General features: G+C 40.7%; 1 protein-coding gene across 2 annotated transcripts in view; it reads right to left on the bottom strand.

The window, feature by feature from the left end:
• Nucleotides 1-779: 779 nt before the first annotated feature.
• svild (supervillin d) overlaps nucleotides 780-23,353 on the bottom strand; it is an 84,310-nt gene continuing 61,736 nt past the window's right edge. The window contains exons 16-29 of one of the 2 annotated variants that reach the window (XM_061709358.1): nucleotides 14,985-15,132; nucleotides 14,720-14,865; nucleotides 13,263-13,438; nucleotides 12,880-13,015; nucleotides 11,714-12,014; nucleotides 9,757-9,911; nucleotides 8,567-8,669; nucleotides 8,212-8,419; nucleotides 7,996-8,129; nucleotides 6,376-6,531; nucleotides 5,487-5,630; nucleotides 4,900-5,012; nucleotides 2,995-3,150; nucleotides 780-1,871 (exon numbers count right to left, since the gene is read on the bottom strand). In XM_061709358.1, coding sequence (XP_061565342.1) covers nucleotides 1,785-1,871; nucleotides 2,995-3,150; nucleotides 4,900-5,012; nucleotides 5,487-5,630; nucleotides 6,376-6,531; nucleotides 7,996-8,129; nucleotides 8,212-8,419; nucleotides 8,567-8,669; nucleotides 9,757-9,911; nucleotides 11,714-12,014; nucleotides 12,880-13,015; nucleotides 13,263-13,438; nucleotides 14,720-14,865; nucleotides 14,985-15,132 — 2,163 coding nt within the window. In that variant the 3' untranslated portion in view covers nucleotides 780-1,784. Of the gene's footprint in view, nucleotides 1,872-2,675; nucleotides 3,151-4,899; nucleotides 5,013-5,486; nucleotides 5,631-6,375; nucleotides 6,532-7,995; nucleotides 8,130-8,211; nucleotides 8,420-8,566; nucleotides 8,670-9,756; nucleotides 9,912-11,713; nucleotides 12,015-12,879; nucleotides 13,016-13,262; nucleotides 13,439-14,719; nucleotides 14,866-14,984; nucleotides 15,133-23,353 lie in introns of those variants that run through there. The other variant, XM_061709357.1, reaches the window with a different exon arrangement.

Genomic DNA, 23,353 nt, shown 5'->3' with positions numbered 1-23,353 from the left:
GTTTGTTTTACGAGTTTTAATTCGACTTAATTACTCATTAATAATTTACAGTTCAAAAAGGCTGCAGATTTAAAGGCGGATGCTAAACAGATTAAAACTGGACCGACAGCGCCCTCTGCTGGTCGGGCCTCAGCTTGTGCAAAGGGATATCCTCAATTCTTCAGTTAGTTAGTCATTCTTTGAAACTTTCAGAAACTTTCAGTAGCACCGACCTTAGCATCATTAGTTTCTTAACCTAAACTTTACCAGTAACCCACTATTGTTTGAAAACTATATTCATAGAATTGAATATTCAGATTTGTAAGTTTTCTGCCAGGTCTAAATATTACAAAATTCAAACTTTAACACAAATTTGATCAGCTTCTGTTGCATGCTGCTTCTTAAGGCATTAAAAATTGAACCTTTAGCGTGGTAGATAATTAAAAAAAAAACCATCTAATACAATAATGTCTCAAAGTAAGATTACTAATAATTAATAATAACTATACAAATAATTAATAGACATTAAGAGTGACTACATTTACTTCTACGTCTGACAGCTGAATCACTGACAATCCTAACAATCACAGACATCGTTAATGTTATTTATTCTCCAGTCATCCCTGATCATGAACAAGTTGCAAGATAAAAGATTTATTTCAGGTGCAGACAGTAAAGGAATAGATTTGACTAATGTTCAGAGTAACTTTAATGATGTCTCTCATTGTCAGGTTATTATTTACTCATGTTCTGCATCTTATAATGACATATCAAAGATATTAAACTCTGACTTCAAGAAGTTAATTTAAAAAGCTTTTTATTTCAAAAGGGAATACTGAGTAGTATTTAATCTCCACCACACCCGTCTCTGTAGTTCATAGTATACAGATCTTATTTAACACAAACAAGATGCATATTGCAACAAATGAAAACGTGATTGCAGAGGTTTTCCTAACGGAGACCTCACAGACAGTTTTACAGGTGAAATACCGTCACAAAGAGAGCAGGTTTTGCTTTAAAAGGCAGTAAATGCAGCAGTTTGTCTCTTGCAGGCTCCCTCATACACATGTAATACTTTTAAAGTTGTGCATTTCTCCAAACACACGCGCACACACTCGCACAGTCATAAAAATAACACTTCAACACATTAACAAGACAAACAGATACGATTTGGTCCCAAACAACTAGAAGGCTGCCGTCACTGAATCAAAACCAGGAACTATTCAGTACCAAACTTTTGCGTTTCAATTATTCTCATGAAAATGAGTCAGTAAAGAGTTATCTAGTTTCCAATTGCATGAAAATGAAAAAAAGCCATATGTTTCCATGGCAAGTCTGTCTGTGAGGTCAAACCATCACTACAGGAACTATGAGATTATGATTTGCTTTGATGACCTTAAAATGTTAACTTTTTTCCCTTGAACAGCTGATTTTTCTTTAAATGTTAAACACAAATAATCCCTCAGTTTTGAACCACAAACGCGTTCTCACACAATGCATAAAAGCATTAATGGTATATTACATATTTATAATGTCAAGGTAACTGTTTTTTTTAACCGTATGAAAAACATTTAAAAAATGAAAATTAAAAAATAATAATTGCACATAATTGGTCACTAAAAATATTTAAATGACAGGGTAACATAAAACAAAAAAATGGCACAGTTATTAAAAATAGATCAACATTTCAATAAAATTGTACAGTTGCCTTTTGTAAGCCTTTACAACATAATGAGCAGGATTTGATTCCTTTCTGAAACCAAACGAGTGTGAAAAGCTGCTTCTGCGTCCACAAGCGTGCACTTTCAGAACAAACCCTTGCTCTTCTTCAGATTCTTCTGCTTCCAGTTTGGTAGCGAACCGAACTCAACTCGGTTCATTTCAAGAAGAGTCTACAAACGTCAGAGGAAAACAGAACAAACAAGTGTCAGTTTTCCATCTGCTCGGCCTTAAACACTCACTTATAGACCTGTATCTGTCTATGTAACATTGATCACATTTGAAATGTGTGTAGTAGGCTTGGGCGGTATTACGGTAATACTGTATACTGTCGGTGTATAAAATAGCAGCGGTATCATTTTCAATACCATCATGAAAAAATGCAATGGACTTATATAAGAGATAACAATTAAATATCAAATAAAAGCAATTTAATGCCTAAAATTGATTCTATATCCAGTAACACTTATGTGTGGTTGAATTTTCAGTTTTACTTAAATAGTTGAATATGTTTTAGCCTACATTTTGAGACTTTCCATAAAGTTTATGAACGTGATGTCATCACCTGACAGCGCGGAGGGGAGAGAGCATAGACATGTACAGTATACATAGACGCTGCATCAAGTGGTTTTGCCGCTGCTGCAATACGTCAACGTCGCCGCCATATTGGATGTTCAAGACTGCGCTGTAAACTAATACAAGTAAATGGACTTATTTTCATAAAGTGCCTTTCTACAAAGAAATGTACGTTTTACGTCTCATTTATTCATTCACACACGCACTAATATACTTGGGAAACAGTTAGGCACCAAATATAATATATTTAATTTTCTCAGATGGCAGAAAGAAGAACTTTATTGATCCCACAATGGTTCAAATATTATTTTATTGTCTGAAAAATGGTTCAAATATGTTATTTTATTATCTGAAAAAATGATTCAAATGTTATTTTATTGTCTGAAAAATTGTTCAAATGTGTTATTTTGTTACTTGAAAAATTTGATTTGTTGATGAGAAAATATGTTTCTCTATTTTTCTTATTTTTGTGAGGGGGGGGTATATATTGTTTTTCGGCACTACCTTGTTCTCTATTGCTGATAGAACATGAATTACTCCTATGTGGGATCAATAAAGTTCCTTTTTTCGCCGTCTGAGAAAATGTGGATACCGCCCAAGCCTACTGTGTAGAACATGCTGTTTTGTGCACCAATATACAGACATGTTCCTTTTTAATTCTCTCTAAATGACTGAAACAGTCACAATAAATGAGCTCCTCTTGAGGAATCCCTCTCATACCTTGAAGTCCTGGTCGGACAGGTAGTCCTCGAGGCGGAGAGGGTCCACTCCCTCGGGCAGAGGCTTCCTGGTCAGCTCCTCGATGGAGTACTGCTGCTTGCTGAGGTTGGACAGCGCCTCCTTCACCAGCACCACTTTGTTCTTAAAGCTCTCAGCCTGCAAACACATTTGATATACAGTAATGAAACTAAATGCAAAACTCTTCACAAGCACAGAAATTAACTTGAAGGGTTACGATCACATCAGATCAGCAACAGTGAAAGTAAATCATGTGGACTAGTGTATGATCAACTTTGTGTTTCAGAGGCTCCAATGCAATTCCTGGGATTAAAGAAGCTGCATTAGTCTGGTTTGGCTCAGTTTGATTGCTTAGATGAGGAGTTTTCCTCTTAAACGGGAGTTAAACATGGTGTTAAACAGGGCTCTGTGTTTGGACCACTACCTTTTACTCTACAACATTGTTGTTGCTATGCAGTTACCGCTACACTGATCCTCAGCTAGATTTATTCATGAAACCAGTTCTAAGGAAATCATATTTCTCCAATTTTTGGTTCTCTTCTTCAGCGTTTTTCCTTTGTCCATTTAATGTCCTCAGATGACTTTTGTTGAGACGGATAAATAAACTGAGTTGAACTGAACAGATGCTTTTTTTTGTATGTTGGATCAGGTAGACAACTTGCATTATTTTCAGTGTTGTGCATGAACGAGTTCAAATGAACACGTTCATTTCTGTGAGATCGTTGAACTGAACTCAACATATTTGCAAATGAAGAACTTGAACGTGAACTTGTTCATTCTGCAGATCAAGAACTGGAATTTGAACTGTTCAGATTATGTGAGTTTCAGCTTCACTGTTTAGGTCCAATTATTACGGAATATATTTCACCAGTGGGCGGCGCGCACATTTAAAATACTCGACGAGCCCGGTGCAGACTTTACGAATGAAGCCTGAATTATGGTTCCCGTTAAATCGACGCCGTAGCCTACGGCGTAGGCTCTGCGTTGGTGTAACACAGAACCATAAATCAGCCTAGACGTTGCAGACGCAGCGTCAGCGAGCCGTCAGATGATGATCCGCTTATCATTATCTGCAGGAATTTTATACATCGTCTCCCAAAGAGTCCGACGGTAAAAATCTAACCTTGCTGTGCAAATTATGTCCACCTGCGCTGAGAAAACAAGTCTGAGCGTCTGCCTCGTCAACTTCACATTAGAAACGTCATGTGGAGTTAAAGGATCCGTCCAGTGGGAGAAAATATCTGCGATTCCTTAACAATCAAAAAAGTTCCCAGAAAGACCAAGAAGACCCAACAGCCCCAAGCGACCCCAGTCCCACTGCTGCTCCTTCAGGGGGTTGATTTACCAGCAACAGGTAGACTAACTGATAATGGACTACATTGTTGGAGATTTACAGCCACTGAGTAAAGTTGAAAAGCCACTAGGACATGATAGTTTACAGCAGGGTATTCAACCCTGGTCCTCAGGACCCCTGTCCTGCATGTTTTAGATGTTTCCTTGTATCATCACACCTGATTCTAATTAATGGTCGTCATCAGCTTGTCATCCAGGTCTGCACAAGTCTGTTAATGACAGTCATTTTTATCAGGGTTCTGAGGGGAAACATCTAAAACATGTAGGACAGGGTCCTGAGGACCAGGGTTGGAGACCACTGCTATACAGTGCACAGTTTTAGGATAGGGGGGTGTTTCATTCGTACTTCTCACCTAAAAATATTGAAATGAACTGAATTTGAACTAGTTCAAAATGAAAATGGTGAACTATGAACATGAACTGTTAATTTTTAAACTATGTGAACTGAACTTTGAACTAGTTCATGAGAAGTAGGAACTTGCACAACCCTGATTATTTTTCAATATATATATATATATATAAAAGAGGAGCCACCTTGGAAGTGATGCTGGTGTCCTTCTCCCAGTACGGGAAGATGTTGGTGAAGGTCAGCGGTTCACAGCCTGCTAGGACCAGGTAGGCCTGCGGGGGGCGCCGGCGATTCTTCTCTGGAAATCAGAGCGGGACAAGTTAAATTAGAACATGCCATTTCATTATTTGTGTTTTTCTCTCCAAATAAATAATTAATGCAAGAATGAAGGTGCCAAAGTGACAGCTGAGCTACTGAAGGTTTTTATGTTCTAAAGTCTAAAAAGCTGCAACTCCAACTCCGGCTCCATAGAGTGGCCTCCCTTTAGATCCGTGTTGACACTGTCAGTTACTTCACTAGCCCTGTGGCGAAGGAAAGACAATTACTGGAAGAGATTGCTGTGTTACACACATGAAACAGAGAACAAATAGGTTTTTGTGCTGCAGAGTTTCCTCATCCAGTTGTAACGCTCAACCTCTTGTGGAATAAACTGCACCTCCACGTATCCCTCAGTCCTCTCTCTAACCCGTTTACTTGCTGTGTTCTTTAGTTTGTCTATTCAAAATTAAACATGTATGCATTTATACCAACGTTAGGGAGTGCTAACGCTCACCTTTGCAGTACTGCAGCGCCGTCTCCATGGCGCACTTCCTCTCGTTGTCCCAGCGCATCTTGGCTGATCCGGTGCACTGAGTGTCCTCGGGCTGCCAGCCCTGCCACAGATACACCTCCATGTGGTTGTCCAGCACAAACAGGGCTGCACGAGAAGAAGCAGGATTAACAGCGCTGGCAAAATATCTGTGATTCAAGTGAAAGCAAGGACACGCCTGCCACCTGAGCTCGTGGTAAATCTCTTTTTTCTTTTAAACGTACATCTCTCCAAGTCAGGGGTCACCAACCCTGGTCCTCGAGGGCCGGTGTCCCTGCAGGTTTTAGATGTTTCCCTGCTTCATTGCACCATGATACAAGTGACTGTGTCATTAACAGAACTATCCAGACTTTGATGACAAGCTGGTGACGATGATTAATTAGAATCAGGTGTGTTAAAGCAGAGAAACATCTAAAACATGCAGGACACCGGCCCTCGAGGACCAGGGTTGGTGACCCCTGCTCCAAGTCATTTCCCTTCGCAAAACTGTAGAAAGGCGATAACTTAACCCTAATTGCTCCATGGTGTGTGTGTGTCTCAGATGTAAGTCGCTTTGGATAAAAGCGTCTGCTAAATGACAGTAGTAGTAATTTCTGCTTGGAGGAAAAAACACACATATTGAGCCAGATTTTGGAAATTGTTGGAAAAGTAGAACATGATTGAAGGGAAAACATTTTTTTTTATTGTGGCACACCTGGATGGCCTTGAAGGATTCACCTGCGATCCAAACACTATATATGCTGGTGAAGGATTTTAACTTCTCTTTCCTTGGCTTTAACTTTTTTGTTGTTTTTTTAGTGTGTTTTTAGTTTAAAGTTTATATTCTGCAGACGTCCGGTGGGCTGAGCGTTACCTGGCTGTTGTACGGAGTAGAGGTTCTCCTGCAGGAACGGCATAGCCATGGTTCCCTCCGTCACCCGAGCAGGAGACAGTTTCTCCTCCCCTTCAAACGCTCCAGAGCTGGCGCTCAGTCGGAACAGTCGAGGAGTGTAGTTGTACTTCCCTGGATCTAAACACACACAGACACACAAGGCAAGTTTATTAGTATAGCAGAATTCAACACAAGGTAATTCAAAGTGCTTTACATCCACATTAAAAGCGGCAAGACACAATTAAACAGTAAATAACAAATAAAATGAAATAAAATGATAAGAAAGGAAGTAAAATAATAAAAAGCCCAAGTTATTAAAAGTAATTACAAAAGTAATCTGTAACAATTCGTACGGTGAATTAAACCAATTTGACAATTCACACACTCACGCACGCAGGGATGGGCGGTATGGACTAAAAAATGTATCACTTTAATTTCTGGCATTTATCCCGATAACGATAAAAATGACGATAAAAGAAATACCAATTCAACTCCATCTTTGTAACTATAAATCTATCACCACATTCAGTCTTTGGAGCCAAATCACTGCTCTAAAAGATACTAAATACTACTAAACTACACCAATTACATTGAATTAATAAAAACCAATTACTGCAAAACTGGAATGACTCAAATGAAACAAGTTTGAAATGTAAGAACAGATTCAACATTTATTCAAACTGTATGGCTTAAACAGCTGGATAACAGTGAAAAAGCTACCATACCACTAAGTACCATTGTCCTTCAAGTTTTCTTAGCTTATAAAATCACAAAGTAGAAAAAAATACAACCTGATAAATAAAGAAACAGGACAAATAAATAAAAGTTCACTGAAAATAAAATCCTATCAGTGATGACCTCTTCTAATATAAATAAAATGTGCAAATTAACCTGTGGTTGGAACATGCCACAAATTAGATACTATTGCATTTTTTTTTTCGTAATAGTCAAAGGTTATATCAAAATGTAACAACCATTTCCTTCTGTTTTTGCAGACTCTGCATATAATAGATGATGTTTACTCTCGTCACTCTTTTTAAATCCAAACCAGTTCCAGGTAACGGAGCTGGAGCCTCGTTTAACAACGAGCTCCTCGCTCTCAGATCCGCCTTCCGCCATGTTTGTTACACAAAAACGTCATCAACGGGAATTTATCATTTTTACCATGAGATGAAAAATTCTTACCGTGGGGAATTTTTTTGACGGTTTATCGTAAACGGTAAAATATCACCCATTCCTGCATGCACGCACGTCAAGCAGCCTAATCAATCAATCAATCAATCAATCAATCAATCAATCAATCAATCATTATTTACATAGCACCTTTCATCTAGGTACATGAAATACAAAGTGCTTTGACATTTTGACTGAAAAATAAGCGTAATAAACAAAAAAATAAAAACTGGGAGACCAATGCACACTGACATACAATATAGTTAATTAAAATGAAAACATGATAAAAGTTTAAGAATTAAGGCTAAAAAATAATCAGTCCACAACAATAAAATAAATAAATAAAACAAATACCTTTAAAAAATGTTAAACAGAACTATAAAATGTGATGCTACATAAAAGCCAGACCAAAGAGATAATGGACTTCACCTTGCAGCATGCAGTCGTAGGCCTTCTTGTCCTGCTTGCCTAAAGCCTCCACAAACTCCCCCGGTTCAGATCCTTCCTCCACCTCCTCCACGCTGATCCTGCTGCTGCTGCTCAGTCCCAGCTCTGAGGGAAGCCTTCAGAACACAGAACACCGGGTTACTCACAGCAGCCGTGCAGCCGTGTGTCCCGCAGCCACGCGGCCCGTCGCTGCCTTACCTCGCCGCTAGTTTGTCCACTGCTCTTTTGGCCACCAGCTTGGCCCCTGCATGAGCTTTGCACCCGTGCCACAAGTAGAGACGGTGTTTCTGAGCGTTGAGCAGCACGAGGCTGGCGCGAGAACGCAGGCTGGCGCGCAGGCAGTCCACCTCCACCAGCGAGGCCTCCACCTCCGCTTCCCCACGCACACAGAACAGCCTCCACCGCCCTGACCACAGGGAGCACACATGTCTGGACTCAACAACTATCACTGTATCTGCTACATACACCAGTTGGATTAGATAGAATGTCCTCGTATTGATTAGGAGTCTGAGTCAGTGTGTTATAGCGAGTGAAGCCTCTGCATCGATCGCACCTGTGTCGCTGGAGCCGTCCTCTCTGCTGCCCTTGTGGATGATTAAACCTCCCTGGAAGAGCTGCAGGAAGCACGGAGGCTCTTTCCCCTGACTCACCAACATCTGAACAGGGGACAGACACACATGGATGAACTTCTACCTGAGCACTCAGCCGGCATTCAGGCTTCATACAGCTACAAACCCACATTTGGAAAGTTTGGACATTAATGGGAAAAGCAATGTAATAATTAAAGCTGCAAGCAGCGATGAACGGGCCCTCGCACCCTTGTGCACGTTCAGGCTGCAGTGGAAGCTTGTATGACTTACATGTAGATGCTTCAGTTCTGGACATTTAGTGGATGAAACCACCCACGACTCTCTATATCAAACCATTCAAAAGTTATGGCAGAAAGTAGGAATTATCAGATATCCACCAATCAGATGAAGGGGGGGTGCGCTTTTTGGCTTCTAGCGTCACCACGGCAACGCTTTTGACTGATAAAAGTAATGCCCATCGTCGCAGGATGGAGACGCACATTTTGATGTATAACACACCTGGGTGCACGTTACGGTTCGGGCCGTATTAACGGCCGAAGAAATGGCAAAATTACACGATTAATTCAAAATGGCCGACTTCCTGTTGGGTTTCGGCCATGGCACCAAGAGACTTTTCTTTAAGTTGTGACATGATACAGGTGTGTACCGATTTTCCTGCATGTACGTCAAACCGTATTGTGGGGCTGAGGCACAAAGTTTTCTAGGGGGCGCTGTTGAGCCATTAGGCCACGCCCATTAATGCATCATGAAATGTCAAATTTATCACCAGGCCTGGCTTGGTGCAAAATTTGGTGACTTTTGGGGCACGTTTAGGGGGAAAAAAGGCCTTCCTTTCGTCGGAAGAAGGGAAAAAATTAAAATTCCTGCAGATACAATAGGGCCTTCGCACTGTCAGTGCTCGGGCCCTAATAATAGAGTGACTAATAATTGTCTTTGACTTTTAATGCCTGAAATAGAGCATGAAGGTTCAATATTTCTATTCTTTTTTGAAGGCAACTAGTGTCCAAAACATTTTAAAATAATAAATAAATAAATTAAAGCTAAAATAATTCCTTGAATCACTGCACACAGCTGTTGAACGTGGAAACATCTAAGTTGGTATTTGAAATCTAAAGTGATATGTGGTTGTGCATCTGTGATGAACTGAACCCACCTGAGAGCCGCGGTGACTCCCCAACTCCACCGTCATCAGAGCAGACGTCCCTTTCTCGCTGACGCTGGAGTGACGGCCCTGCCAGAAGAAACAAGCCGTCCTCTCCCGGCCCGGGCCCCCGGAGCTCAGCTCCCCGGGCTTCTGCCGCTTCCCCACTGGACCAGGGAACACAATTTAGTTATTTATTAATTAAGGATCCCCATTAGCTGGTGCCGTAGCAGCCAGCTAGTCTTCCTGGGGTCAGAAACACATACAGTACAATCACAACTTTAACACACCGTACCACTGTATTATTTTAGTTTTCTGTCCTTATCTGGTTTGTGTTTTTGCTTCTTGTCTTTGTATTGTCTTTATTCTGTTTATTCTGTTTTGCATGTTTTGTATTTTAATGGTTTTGTAATGTTTTAACTCTGCTTTCGAATTTTAAGTACTAGTGCCGTACTGTGGCGTATCACTCCGCCCAATCTAAAACAGACTAATCACTACAGATAAACTGACTAGTGTCATTATAGTCCCTGATTTACATCACAATATAAAGAATATATTTATAAAATAATCAACCCTGAATTACCAAAATAACCTTCTTAACAAAAATAAATCTCCTCTTACACTTATAAGGTGAGCATGAATCAATCTTTTTTATGATGTAAAATTGTATGTATTTATTTACTTTTATTTATTTATTTAATTTTAGTTGTTAAATTTCTGGAAAAGAAAAAAGTTAAATCAGTTTCAGTTTGTGGCAAAATATTTTTATTGTATGAAACTGAAGATGCATAATGCAAACCTGACATTTACTTTTAGTTCAGTTTGTGGAAAATGGTTGGCCTGGCTTTCTCTTTAAAACTTAAACAGTTATAAAACATTACAAACTGTAACAATAGGGCAAACGCACAGTATTGTTTTGTATTTTGTGTCTTTCAAATAAAAGACCATTTGTTCCAGTCATATGTTCCTCATTCAAGGTTGTTAAAAAAATACTGCTATAATATCGTATCGTTATCGTGACCTCAATATCGTGTATCGTACCGTATCGTGAGATTAGTTTATTGTTACACCCCTAATATATACAAATAATTTAAAATATGTAGCAGATCCTGAATACACACACAGTAATGATTCCTAAGGTCCTCAGTGAATCCAACATTTCAGGCAGTTCCCAGGTTCTCCAACACTTGTTGCCAAATGTTGCTGTTACAAGGCTCCTCTGACCACTAATTCCAAATCTCAGTCTTTCCAAAGAAATATAGTGCGCTATCAACGACTTCCACAAACGTGTTGAGGGAGGTTCTTCTCCCATCCACTTAGTTAAGCCTTTCGGCCCAACATAAGCAAAAACTGTAGTGTTTTCAGCTTTCAGTGTGAATGCAGGGTGAGAGTGCTCAAAACTCAAAATGTTTCTATATTAAGAAAAAGAACATGTCCGCTTAAGTTACTTAAGCATCTGCGGAAGAGCAATGTGGCTCGAAACGTCATGCTAGAATAAATGTTTTTTGTGGGAGTTCATTTTGATGTGCAGACATTGTTCTTTTTCGATATATGACGCTTTTTTGTCCAGCACTCATGCCTTACATGGATATTGGGATGTGCGTGTTTTCTCTGACTTCTACCGTTGCTCTATATTAAACAATAATAATCATAATAATAAAGATTGTTGAACCTTGAACCTTCAAGATATTGTAAAAAGACTTTGATTCCCTTTACACCCTGGCCTCTAGAAAATGCTGACCCCCCAATTGTCATTGTATAATTCGGACTCTGGATACATCCCAGTAGACATAGTAGTGGGTTAGGCTGTAATAGTTGTTCGATTATCACACTAACCTCATCACATACAGTTTGCCAGAAACGTTGAATCTTTTCACATTCCCAAAGACAACTCCCTCGTGTTTTTATAGATTCTTAAATGCTTCCAAGAGTCAGTGTAGGATTTACTGTACAACAACGTGCGACCTACCAAGTGTGGTGATGGAGTACTTCCAGCGGACGATGTAGGCGTCTCCCTCGTGCAGCTGTCCCACGCTCTCCTCGGGCAGCTCCTCCTCTCCGTGCTCTCTGATGTGCCAGGCTTCCACGGCCACCGTGTCCAGCGCCGCCTGTCTCCGGTCCTCGGTCCTCACCACGCCGTGGCCCCGCTGCACGTCCACCCCCTCCAGAACCGTCTTCACCGGCTCCGCCTCGTTGTCCAGAAGGGCTTTGGCGTCAAACGGCTGCAGGTCCAAGTCAAAAGACGAGCGCGGACTGCACGGATCTGGACTCTAAGAGCATTGGGAAGACTGTTAGTTTAGATTTTTGCTACTTTTCAGTGTCAACCATCTACTGTCAGGTCTTATACTGAGAGCTGTGTTCCCGTCTAATAATATGGTTTTAAATCAGCTATTTAAACCTTTTATTTTGAGTAAAAAGACACAAAACTGTCTATGCTTTCTCGGTTATTCATCAACTCATGACAAATACATACATATACATGTAGGTATGTGTGGGTGTATGCGTATGTGACTGTGTAATAAGTATATTTTTATGGGCATGTGTGTACAAATATATAGAAATATTCAACTGTGTGTATGCATGTATAATAATAATAATAATAATAATAATAATAATAATAATAATAATAATAATAATAATAATAATAATAATAATAATAATAATAATAATTATTATTATTATTATTATTATTATTATAATAATAATAATAATAATAATAATACTGTTATTTTGAGTATTTATAAATACAGGTTAAATGATCAGTGAATGGGGGTAGGACTAAATAAGTTTACACTTCTTCCTACTCCTTTTTTGGCTCATGTAAATCAAGATAGCAAGTTTTAAAGGATGAAATTCTTTGTTTTGTTTTCTTAAACTTCTCACGAAGTGTTGTTTTTTTTTTTTACATGTACAAAAAAAATAATATTTTAAGATATTTAAAAAGGAGTTTGAAACAAACTCCAAAATTCTAGAGACTTTGGAAGAATCAAAACTTGTAGAGATTAATTAATGGACCACCACATCCCACCGGTAAAAAGTGTATGAACCGGCCACAAGAAAAGATGTGAACAAGAACGTGGTGACCACAAGTGACGTGTTTGAACATGGAACCAGCCTTTGTGTCGTCTTATCTACCTTGAGTTCCTCTGCTGCAGCCGCTTCCTCCTTCTTCCTCTCAGCCCAGTCCAGGAACTTCTCCCTGAACAGAGCCGTCTCGTTGTGCTCCGAGAGCCGGCCGAACAGAGTCCAGCTGGGCCGGCCCTCCCCCTCCCTACATGTTGCACACACATCGCCTTCTCTTAACAAAACGCCTCATCGGTGCAGCTGCACTGTCACAGGCCCTCCACCAGGGGCCGCAACAACACAAGAAATCATTTAAGAGTCATTTCTGTTCAGTCATGACACTTTAAATGTACAAAGTGGAAACTCCGGTCACAATTTGTGGAAAATACTGTCCTGCTCCATTCCTTTCATTTTATTTGTCCTTTTCCCCGGTATGACTAACGTCTCGTACTCACATTGGCACGTCCTCGTTGGTGCAGGAGGCGTCTAGTGGGTTGACCCTGCAGCTGCTGTAGTCGTAGCTGCCGCTGTAGAGCTGTTTACCCAGTTTAACAGCTACTTTTCTGTCCCCCAAGGGCACGTCTTTCCCGTTCCATATGTATACTTCACTCCCAAAGTCAAACACTAACAACTGATGTGTAGTGTTAGCAGCACGAGGGGAGAGGAGAGAAGGGAGAGGGAAGCTTTAGTTTCACCGGCTATAACATAAGCAGCAATAACAACCAGGGCTGGGCGATATATCCAGATTTTAATATATATCAATATATTTTCAAACGCAATATGGTACGAGACAATATCGTTTATATCGATAAAGCTTATTTTGTGATAAATTGACTGTACATCAACGCTGACCCCTCGCGCTGGCAGAAAAGAACCTTTGTGCGCTGAAACCTGACAGTATTGACAGGTTAGTTTTCCTGGCACAAAATCTGTAAAATGTACAGTAGTTGACTTGTTGTAATTATTTGAGATTTGCTCAAAGAGATGCAATATCTGTTTACATGTTTTATTTGAGATTTGGACAAATGTTTTGTTATTTGCACAACTGTCAACCTCAGTGGAAAAGTCTGCCTGTTACTGTCTACATTGTATTAATTGAACAGTGTATTTTAAATTAATTGTTATGCAGGAAATGGATATTTGTTTTATTTTATTCAAGAAGCATTTTTATTCTATATATGCAGGCAGTTTATTTTTATTTCATTTGTTTTATACATTTTGATATTGTGCAGACCTCTGTTAATAAAGGAACCTGTGTGACATTTGGCACGAGGCTTTGTATTAAAACTGAATGTTTTTTTAAGGGTTTGCCTCAGAAGAAAATGAAGCTAACAGAGATGCTATGCTATAATGCTTTGGGGGAAACCCCAATGGCGGGGCGGCAGTAGCTCAGGTGGTAGAGCGGGTCGTCCAATGATCGGAAGGTCGGCGGTTCGAATCCCGCTCTATCCCAGTTTGCTGTCGTAGTGTCCTTGGGCAAGACACCTTACCCACCTTGCCTCGTGTGAATGTGTATGAATGTTGGTGAATGTTGGTGGTGGTCGGAGGGGCCGTTAGGCACGATATGGCAGCCACGTTTCCGTCAGTCTGCCCCAGGGCAGCTGTGGCTACAAATGTAGCTACCACCACCGGAGAGAATGTGTATGAATGAATAATGATCTCTGTAAAAGCGCTCTGGGTGCCTAGAAGGGCGCTATATAAATCCAATCATTATTATTATTATTATTATTAATTATGTCACAGAAAAAATATCGATATATATCAAGTATCGCCATTCAGCTAGAAAATATGGAGATATGACTTTTGGTCCATATCGCCCAGCCCTACTAACAACCCCTGGAGGACTGATTTTACACCTGTTTGCTGAGCTGCTTTTAACTTTTTGAAGTAAAACGTTCATGAGAGCGCTCACCTCTTTAGAGTCGAGCAAGGTCACGCTCGGTATGGAGGCCCAGGCGTCTTCATGAGGCACCAGTTTGTCTCCCAGCAGCCGGTACACCCCGTTAGAGTCCAACACCCCGCTCTCGTACAGCTCATCCTCCTCCGGCTCCCCCGCTCCTGCAACACGTCCACACACACGTGCAGAAATCAGGACACGCGTGTCAGCGGGGAGGCCGGGCTAAACCCATGTCCACCTCAGGGTGAGTCTTCTTTCATCACCTTTCTCGGATTCATACCTCTGTACGCAACCTTTCCTCCCAGCAGGGTCCAGAACTCTTTGGCCCATCTGCTCTCAGTGTTGATTCCCTCCTCCAGCACCGTTACCTGCGGGGCCTTGCAGCCCAGATCCCCTTTGGCTTGAACATAGGATGCCATCTCCGATGCCTGAGCACAGAAAAAACACATTATACATGCTTGTGATGGTATTTAGAAGGAATTTTCCAAAGGAAAACACCTCCTTTAGAGTTCTCTGTACAAGATGGATGGAGTGAAACCTTAGCCCCGGCCAGCGTCAGACAGTCTGCCATCATTCTGAGACATGTCAGATTGCGTAACGAGTGCACAGTGACTTGCATCCCTCCAGTGAAAACAGATAAAAGTGTGAGAACTGAGCCACTCCTGCAGCTTGTGCACTCTCCAAATGTTTGATCTGGATGTTATGGTCATTAGACATTTTGGTTAATGGACATGGAAGCTGTAAACTGCTAGAAGGAGGTTTTACTGCGTGTGACAGCAAGCTTGATGAGGTTTTATGTTAAACTGAACTAAGTGGAACCGTCAGCTATTATACAATGACATTCTCTTGTGGCTTTACAGCCATAGTCTGATGATAACCAACATGTTGCACCTCTTTCTGCTTTCACACAATAGTTAACCAGCAAGCAACTAAAAACTGAGATTACAAACTGCAAAAGAAAACCAGATTTCATCTGGAAGTGTCGTCTTTACAGTATGTGCAAATCTGGACATTCGTATGCATACAGGACTGTTTCAGAAAATTAGAATATTGTGATTTTCTGTAATGCAATTACAAAAACAAAAATGTCATACATTCTGGATTCATTACAAATCAACTGAGATATTGCAAGCCTTTTATTAGGGCCCGAGCACTGAAAGTGCGAGGACCCTATTGTATCTGTGATGTTTATTATTAGGGCCCGAGCACTGAAAGTGCGAGGACCCTATTGTATCTGTGATGTTTATTATTATTATTATTATTATTATTCTCGCCGTAAATAAATTGCCTTTTTGGAGGCCTTAAAATGCTCGAAAACTCACCAAATTTTGCACATGCTTCCAGAGTCGCGTAAAATTACGTATTTTATGGGCAACAGGCATGGGTCCACAAGAATGGGCTCTATAGCGCCACCTATTTTATGTTTTTTGATGAGCCCCACAATATGGTTTGACTTACAGCAATGACCTTTATGTGTGTATTATATTAGACAAAGAGCTACAAAAAAGTCTTTTGGACCCATGGTCTAAGTTACACAGGAAGTCCGGCATTTTGAACAGAAAATGTCATTTTTCATGAATTCTGATCATTTCTAGGCCTCGTACTTTAACGAACTCCTCCTAGAGATTTTATCGAATTGGCTCACAACTTGGTTTGTACAATCTAGACACATGGCCGACGCTAAATTGCGAAGCTTTTAAGTTTTCAGCAGAGGGCTTGACCGTAGTGATTCGGCGAAGTTTGAGGTCATTTTTAAGCTTCGCCATCAAACATCAATTGGCTGTAATTCAGCAATACATTATTTTATGTGGCCGAAAACGTATGTGCATGATTGTAGGCTGAGCCTGAAGACATCTATGGTAGAATATTCAGGATCGGTTGTAGCGCCACCTGTTGGCACCAGGAATTGTCATGTCTTGTAGTATGCATCTGTGCTCCAAGCGAGATGAGTGTATTGATCTCAAAGCTGGTCACTTTAATAGGTAAGACATTGACGATGACTGACAGAGAAAACTGTACATTCTTATCGAAGGGCGTGGCCGTTAGAGGGTGTCAAATTTTGGTGTCTCGCCATGAACATAAAAGTTGTTGTAACTTAAACATAATTGGTCAGAATTAACCCAAAATCAATACATGTAATCAGGCTTCCATTCTGAACAAGTGGATATGACAATCTTGGATTGAAATCCATAGCGCCACCTTTTGGTCAGGTATACATTTTTCATCAAATTATGTGCTGTCATTGCTGTTTCGTTCATCCAATGTTAAAGCAATCAACACATATGATTGTCAGTATGTTCCTTATTGACCGTGTCGCGTATCGTGGTCAGAACTTGAAAGGAATTGGCATTTTTCGTCACTCTGAATTTTTTGGTAAAATAATAATTTAAAATCAGAGGTTTTGTTAAATGTCAATTAAATGTCAGATTTATATACCTTTCAACATGACTAAAAAATCATACACTGGTACCTATAGGTTTTTTTAAAGTTTGTAACTCTATTTTTTTCAAAATATGAACTTATTTTAAAATAAATCACATTTTTTTTTCTTATGTCCTTTCACCTCCGTAACTCCCTAAATATATTGTTTAATGTGTTGTTTAAAGCTACAGTTAATTCTATGAAATTGTGTCGAACATTATTATTTTTAAATAATATTTATGTTCGATCAGTCTGTCTGACAGGCTGGTCTGATCCTTCTCTGTCAGCAGAGTAGAGGAGAGGGGAGGGGAGGGGCTGCAGCTCCCGCAGGAGGACGGTGGGAGGGGTGGTGGGGGGGTGAAGGGGCTTGGGGGGGGGGGGGGGGGGTTGCGTGCGCAGCTCCCGCGGGGGGAGGGGCTGATGTTCAGCGCGGCCGCCATCTTGGTCGAGGCGCCGCATTGACTGCCTGAGAACGTCGGGCGTGGCCGCCATCTTGGATCGGTATCGCTAGGAGGTGTCTGCATAAGTAAAATAACTATAACTTGCTTAATTTTCAACCGATTTTCACGCGGTTTGCTTTGTTACAAACGGCAGACATGTAGCTATGATACAGGATGCTAGATGTACGTTAAATATGAAAGCTTTCATGCTAAAATACGTTCTGCAGGTAGTCACACTTCAGGTATACACACATAAGCAAGCCTTTTATTATTTTAATATTGCTGATTATGGTTTACAGTTTAAGATTCACAGAATATTCAAATTTTTTGAGATAGGATATTTGAGTTTTCTTAAGCTGTAAACCAGTGGTCGGCAACTGGCGGCCTGCAGGCCAAAATTGGCCCGTCTCCAATAATATCTGGCCCGTCAGATGACAATTGAAAATCTGATAAATATATATATATTTTTTTTTTTAATTATTTACTATCACAAACACGACAATTTCATAGAGAATTCGAAGCCTTTATTTAGAAAAGATAAAATAAAATAAAAGTAGAATCTTCATGATTCCGGACGCACACAATTGTGTATAGTTCCCTGTCACCTGAAGCATAGGGGGGCCTTAATTAGAGGTGCACACAAATATTCAGGAGTAACGTAGGCACAGACTCCCGACAAAACTCCTGGAGCTGTTCAAATGGTAAGACGTACTTGCTTGCTTTAAAGTGATTTGTTGTGGTTTAAACTGTGAAAAATACAACTGATAACTTACCTTGAGTTTTGCTGTTGGTCTTTTAAATGGTAAAACGTCCATTATATGTGTAAAAATACTAGGAAAATCCGCCTCATTTGCATATCCTCTCACTCGCTTCAGCAGACAGAGCTGCTGCTCCATGTGCACTGACTACTGTGCTACTGTTCATATCATGGGTTTTTCATGTGTTTAATGTCGTTCTGTGTATTTTAAAGAAGGACTGCATTTGTTAGTAGCTTGGCAGAAAATAATATTATTATCACCAAGTTACTTAAGCGGTTATAACGGAGCCACAGAGTAGCGCTAAAGCAGTAATAACACACCAATAACAGTCTGTAGCAAATTCAAGTTACTTTATTTAAACTAATGACTTTCTTAAACTACTTTTTTGTACAAGATATAATAGTATAATAATACTAGTAGCCTATAGATAAAGGGAAAAAAAGTTTTGTTTAGTAGAAAAAAAACATGTTTCGCCTGATTGATGTGATGTTCTACCATTCAGTTGCTCCGAAAAAAATTGGCCCGAGGCCAAACTTACTTGCCGGTGTTGTGCCGGATTCAGCCCCCCTGCCGTGAAATGCCCCCCCTCGTCATACTTTCCCACAATCACAGTCACAGATAACAAAAATCGGGTAAATGGTTATTGATGTCATTAATTAATAGCCTGCTTACTGTGTTGTCTTCCATAATATTTGTAAATATATTCTTTCTTTCTTTCTTTCTTTCTTTCTTTCTTTCTTTCTTTCTTTCTTTCTTTCTTTCTTTCTTTCTTTCTTTCTTTCTTTCTTTCTTTCTTTCTTTCTTTCTTTCGACGAAAGGAGGTCCTTTTTGCCCCCCTAAACGGCCCAAAAAGTCACCAAATCTTGCACACAAGCCAGGCATGGCGAAAAATGTGATATTTAATGGTTTGCATTAATGGGCGTGGCCTAATGGGTCAACAGCGCCCCCTTGAAAACTTTGTGCCTCAAGCCCCACGATACGGTTTGACGTACATGCACGAAAATTGGTACACACCTGTATCATGTCGCAACTTAAAGAAAAGTCTCTTGGCGTCATGCCCGAAACCGAACAGGATGTCGGCCATTTTCAATTAATCGTGTCATTTTGGCCTAATTTATGCCATCCCTTCGGCAGTTAATACGGCCCGAACCGTAACGTGCACCCAGGTGTGTTATACATCAAAATGTGCGTCTCCATTTTCCGACACCACGCATTACTTTTCTCTTTCAAAAGCGTTACCGTGGCGACGCTAGACGGCAAAAAGCGCGCCCACCCTTCATCTGATTGGTTCAGACAGAAAAAACGTTGCGCCTCAAGCCCCACAATACAGTTTGACGTACATGCACGAAAATCGGTACACACCTGTATCATGTCGCAACTTAAAGAAAAGTCTATTTGCGCCATAGCCAAAACCAAACAGGAAGTCGGCCATTTTTAATTAATTGTGTAATTTTGGCGCAATTTATGCCATTCCTTCCGCAATTAATACGGCCCGAACCTTAACGTGTACCCAGGTGTGTTATACATCAAAATTTGCGTCTCCATCCTGCGACTACGCGCATTACTTTTCTCTTTCAAAAGTGTAACCGTGACAACGCAAGATGCCAAAAAGCGCGCCTCCCCTTCATCTGATTGGTCCATATTTGATTGTTCTCCAAAAGCCACCAAATTTTGCATGCAAGCCAGGCCTAGCGATAAATTTGATATTTCATGGTTTGCATTAATGGGCGTGGCCTAATGGCTCAACAGCGCCCCCTAGAAAACTTTTCTCTGCCATAACTTTTGAAAGGTTTGACATAAAGAGTTGTGGGTGGTGTCATGGGACTCAACATTGAGTCCTTGACCAAAATTGGTGACAATTAGCCCAGTCCCTTTTTCTGATTGGTTGTCCCTATTTCATGCTATAACTTTTGAATGGTTTGACATAGGAAGTTGTGGGTGGCGTCATGGGGCTCTGTAATGAGTCCTTGAGCTTCTTTGGCCTTAATTAGCCCCGCCCCTTCTTCTGACTGGTCGTCCCTTTTTTCTGCTATAACTTTTGAATGGTTTGACATAGGAAGTCGTAAGTGTCATTTCTGATATGCTTATGGGGGGCGGTTGACGTGAGTGCGAGGGCCCGTTCATCGCTGCTTGCAGCTTTAATTATTATTATTATTCTCGCCGTAAATAAATTGCCTTTTTGGAGGCCTTAAAATGCTCGAAAACTCACCAAATTTTGCACACGCTTCCAGAGTCGCGTAAAATTACGTATTTTATGGGCGACAGGCATGGGTCCACAAGAATGGGCTCTATAGCGCCACCTATTTTATGTTTTTTGACGAGCCCCACAATATGGTTTGACTTACAGCAATGACCTTTATGTGAGTATTATATTAGACAAAGAGCTACAAAAAAGTCTTTTGGACCCATGGTCTAAGTTACACAGGAAGTCCGGCATTTTGAACAGAAAATGTCATTTTTCATGAATTCTGATCATTTCTAGGCCTCGTACTTTAACGAACTCCTCCTAGAGATTTTATCGAATTGGCTCACAACTTGGTTTGTACAATCTAGACACATGGCCGACGCTAAATTGCGAAGCTTTTAAGTTTTCACCAGAGGGCTTGACCGTAGTCATTCGGCGAAGTTTGAGGTCATTTTTAAGCCTCGCCATGAAACATCAATTGGCTGTAATTCAGCAATACATTATTTTATGTGGCCGAAAACGTATGTGCATGATTGTAGGCTGAGCCTGAAGACATATGTGGTGGAATATTCAGGATCGGTTGTAGCGCCACCTGTTGGCACCAGGAATTGTCATGTCTTCTAGTATGCATCTGTGCTCCAAACGAGATCAGTTTCTTGATCTCAAAGTTGGTGAGATAATAGGTAAGACATTGACGATGACTGACAGAGAAAACTGTACGTTCTTATCGAAGGGCGTGGCCGTTAGAGGTTGTCAAATTTCGGTGTCTCGCCATGAACATAAAAGTTGTTGTAACTTAAACATAATTGGTCAGAATTAACCCAAAATCAATACATGTAATCAGGCTTCCATTCTGAACAAGTGGATATGACAATCTTGGATGAACTCCATAGCGCCACCTTTTGGTCAGGTATACATTTTTCATCAAATTATGTGCTGTAATGGCTGTTTCGTTCATCCAATCTTAATACGATCGACACATATGATTGTCAGTAGGTTCCTTGTTGACCGTGTCGCGTATCGTGGTCGTAATTTGAAAGGAATTGGCATTTTTATGTCACTCTGTATTTCTGGTAAAATATTAATTAAAAATCAGAGATTTTGTGTAAGGAAAATTAAATGGCAGTTTCAGATAGCTTACAACAGGACTAAAAAATCATACACTGGAACATATTGTTTTTGAAGAACTCCGTCACTGTAAAAATTAAAAAAATTAACTAATAACATAAAAAGCTATGTCTTTGTCACAAAATGTCAAAATTGACATCCGACTTCATAGATATGTTGTTTACTGTAATGTGAAAATATTGTGTGAATTTCGATAAAGTCCTTCAAATACGTGATTTTTAATGAATATTTATGTCGAATGAATCATTGCCACCCTGTCTCAGACTGTCACACACGTGAACGCGCAAACTTGCAGCTCTGAGTTGGGGAAGAGAAAGGGGAGGGGGCGCGCTCCCGCGCGGCTCGCGCAGGGGGACGGGGGGGCGGGGCGCTTATGCGCGCGCACCTCCCTGTGCATCAGTGTTGAGACGCCGTTAGTTTTGCGGCAACTAATACTCTAACCAGGCCCGGACTGGCCATAGGGAGAACCGGGAGTATTCCCGATGCGCCGGTCTAGGATGCCGCCTGCGTCTCTCTCTTTTTTTTTTTTTTTTTTTTTACACAGGCGGCTGGTGCGCCGCAGCGCCGGCTATTTGACTTTTTTTCTAAGTTAGAGAGTCAGGCCAGGCCAATCAGAGGCCACTCAGGCCAGTAGCTTGTGAGTTGGGCAAGATAGTTGGTTTGTTTCAAATTAACACCCGCCCCAACAGTATCACCGAACAGACAGCGCGCCGTCGCCGCGTGTGCGTGTGCGCGAGTGGACCGGGAGACGAGTCCAGAGGCAAATAATGCACACCCAGCCGGGTAAAAAAGAAAAAGAGAAAAGGCGGCACCGAGAGGGAGAGAGAAAAAAAAAGGCGCTGGAGGAAGACACGGCCAAATGTCAGCAAAGATGCGTCCGCACGTAAGTTGCAGTTCACTTTCAGGCTACACAGTGTAAATATGTAGCCTATAAGCCCTGGCCTTTAAATGAAAATAAGGATTGAGATTTTAAAATTATTGATTTATAAGACACTTTATTAATCAGTACTGGAGTTGAGGGGGGATGAGGGGGGGATGAGGGGGGGATGGCATCCCCCCTGAAATAAAAACGGTCCAAATCATCCCCCCAGTAAAACTGCCGACATGCAGCTTGCTTTTTTCATATCTCTACCGACACAGAGACCACTTAAATAAAACCACACTGATTTTGAGTCAAACCCGTCTTTTTAAATTCAATTTTTATACAGAAAATAATTACAGTGCATGTATTACACCTTATTGCACAGCAGCTTTGCAATTTTATTATATTATTATCGGCTTTCAGTGAGATCTGGTCGGGACCGCGCAGCGCCGCGGAGGAGGTGCATTCAGGGACCGGTCGGAATTCTAAATTTGACCGATTATCCTCCTGGTGCGTTCAGGGACAACTGGAATTTACTGTATTTGGCGAGAATTGCTTCATTTGCTTAAACATTATTTAAAGGTGACCTATTATGGCATTTAATGTATATTTTAAACAGGCATTGAATGTCTTAAAAACAAGCTTTTGAATGTTTTTTCTACATAAATGAGAAATTCAGCCTCTGGGCCATGTCTTTATTTTTACCGTTTCTAACCTTCTCTATGAGGGATTCTGAGGGGAGGGGGGGCTATGTTAATGAGGCTCTGTGCTGATTGGCTGCCTGAATGACGTGTAGCAGGGGAGCTTTAAGCCTGAATCACAGTTGTGGCTCAATGATGTATAAGGCCTTTGAGT

The sequence above is a fragment of the Cololabis saira genome, chromosome 19 (genome assembly GCF_033807715.1).
Source record: "Cololabis saira isolate AMF1-May2022 chromosome 19, fColSai1.1, whole genome shotgun sequence".
Lineage (NCBI taxonomy): Eukaryota > Metazoa > Chordata > Actinopteri > Beloniformes > Belonidae > Cololabis > Cololabis saira.
Note: the sequence above shows the minus strand (reverse complement) of the source record. Positions and strands in the feature narration are given on the sequence as shown.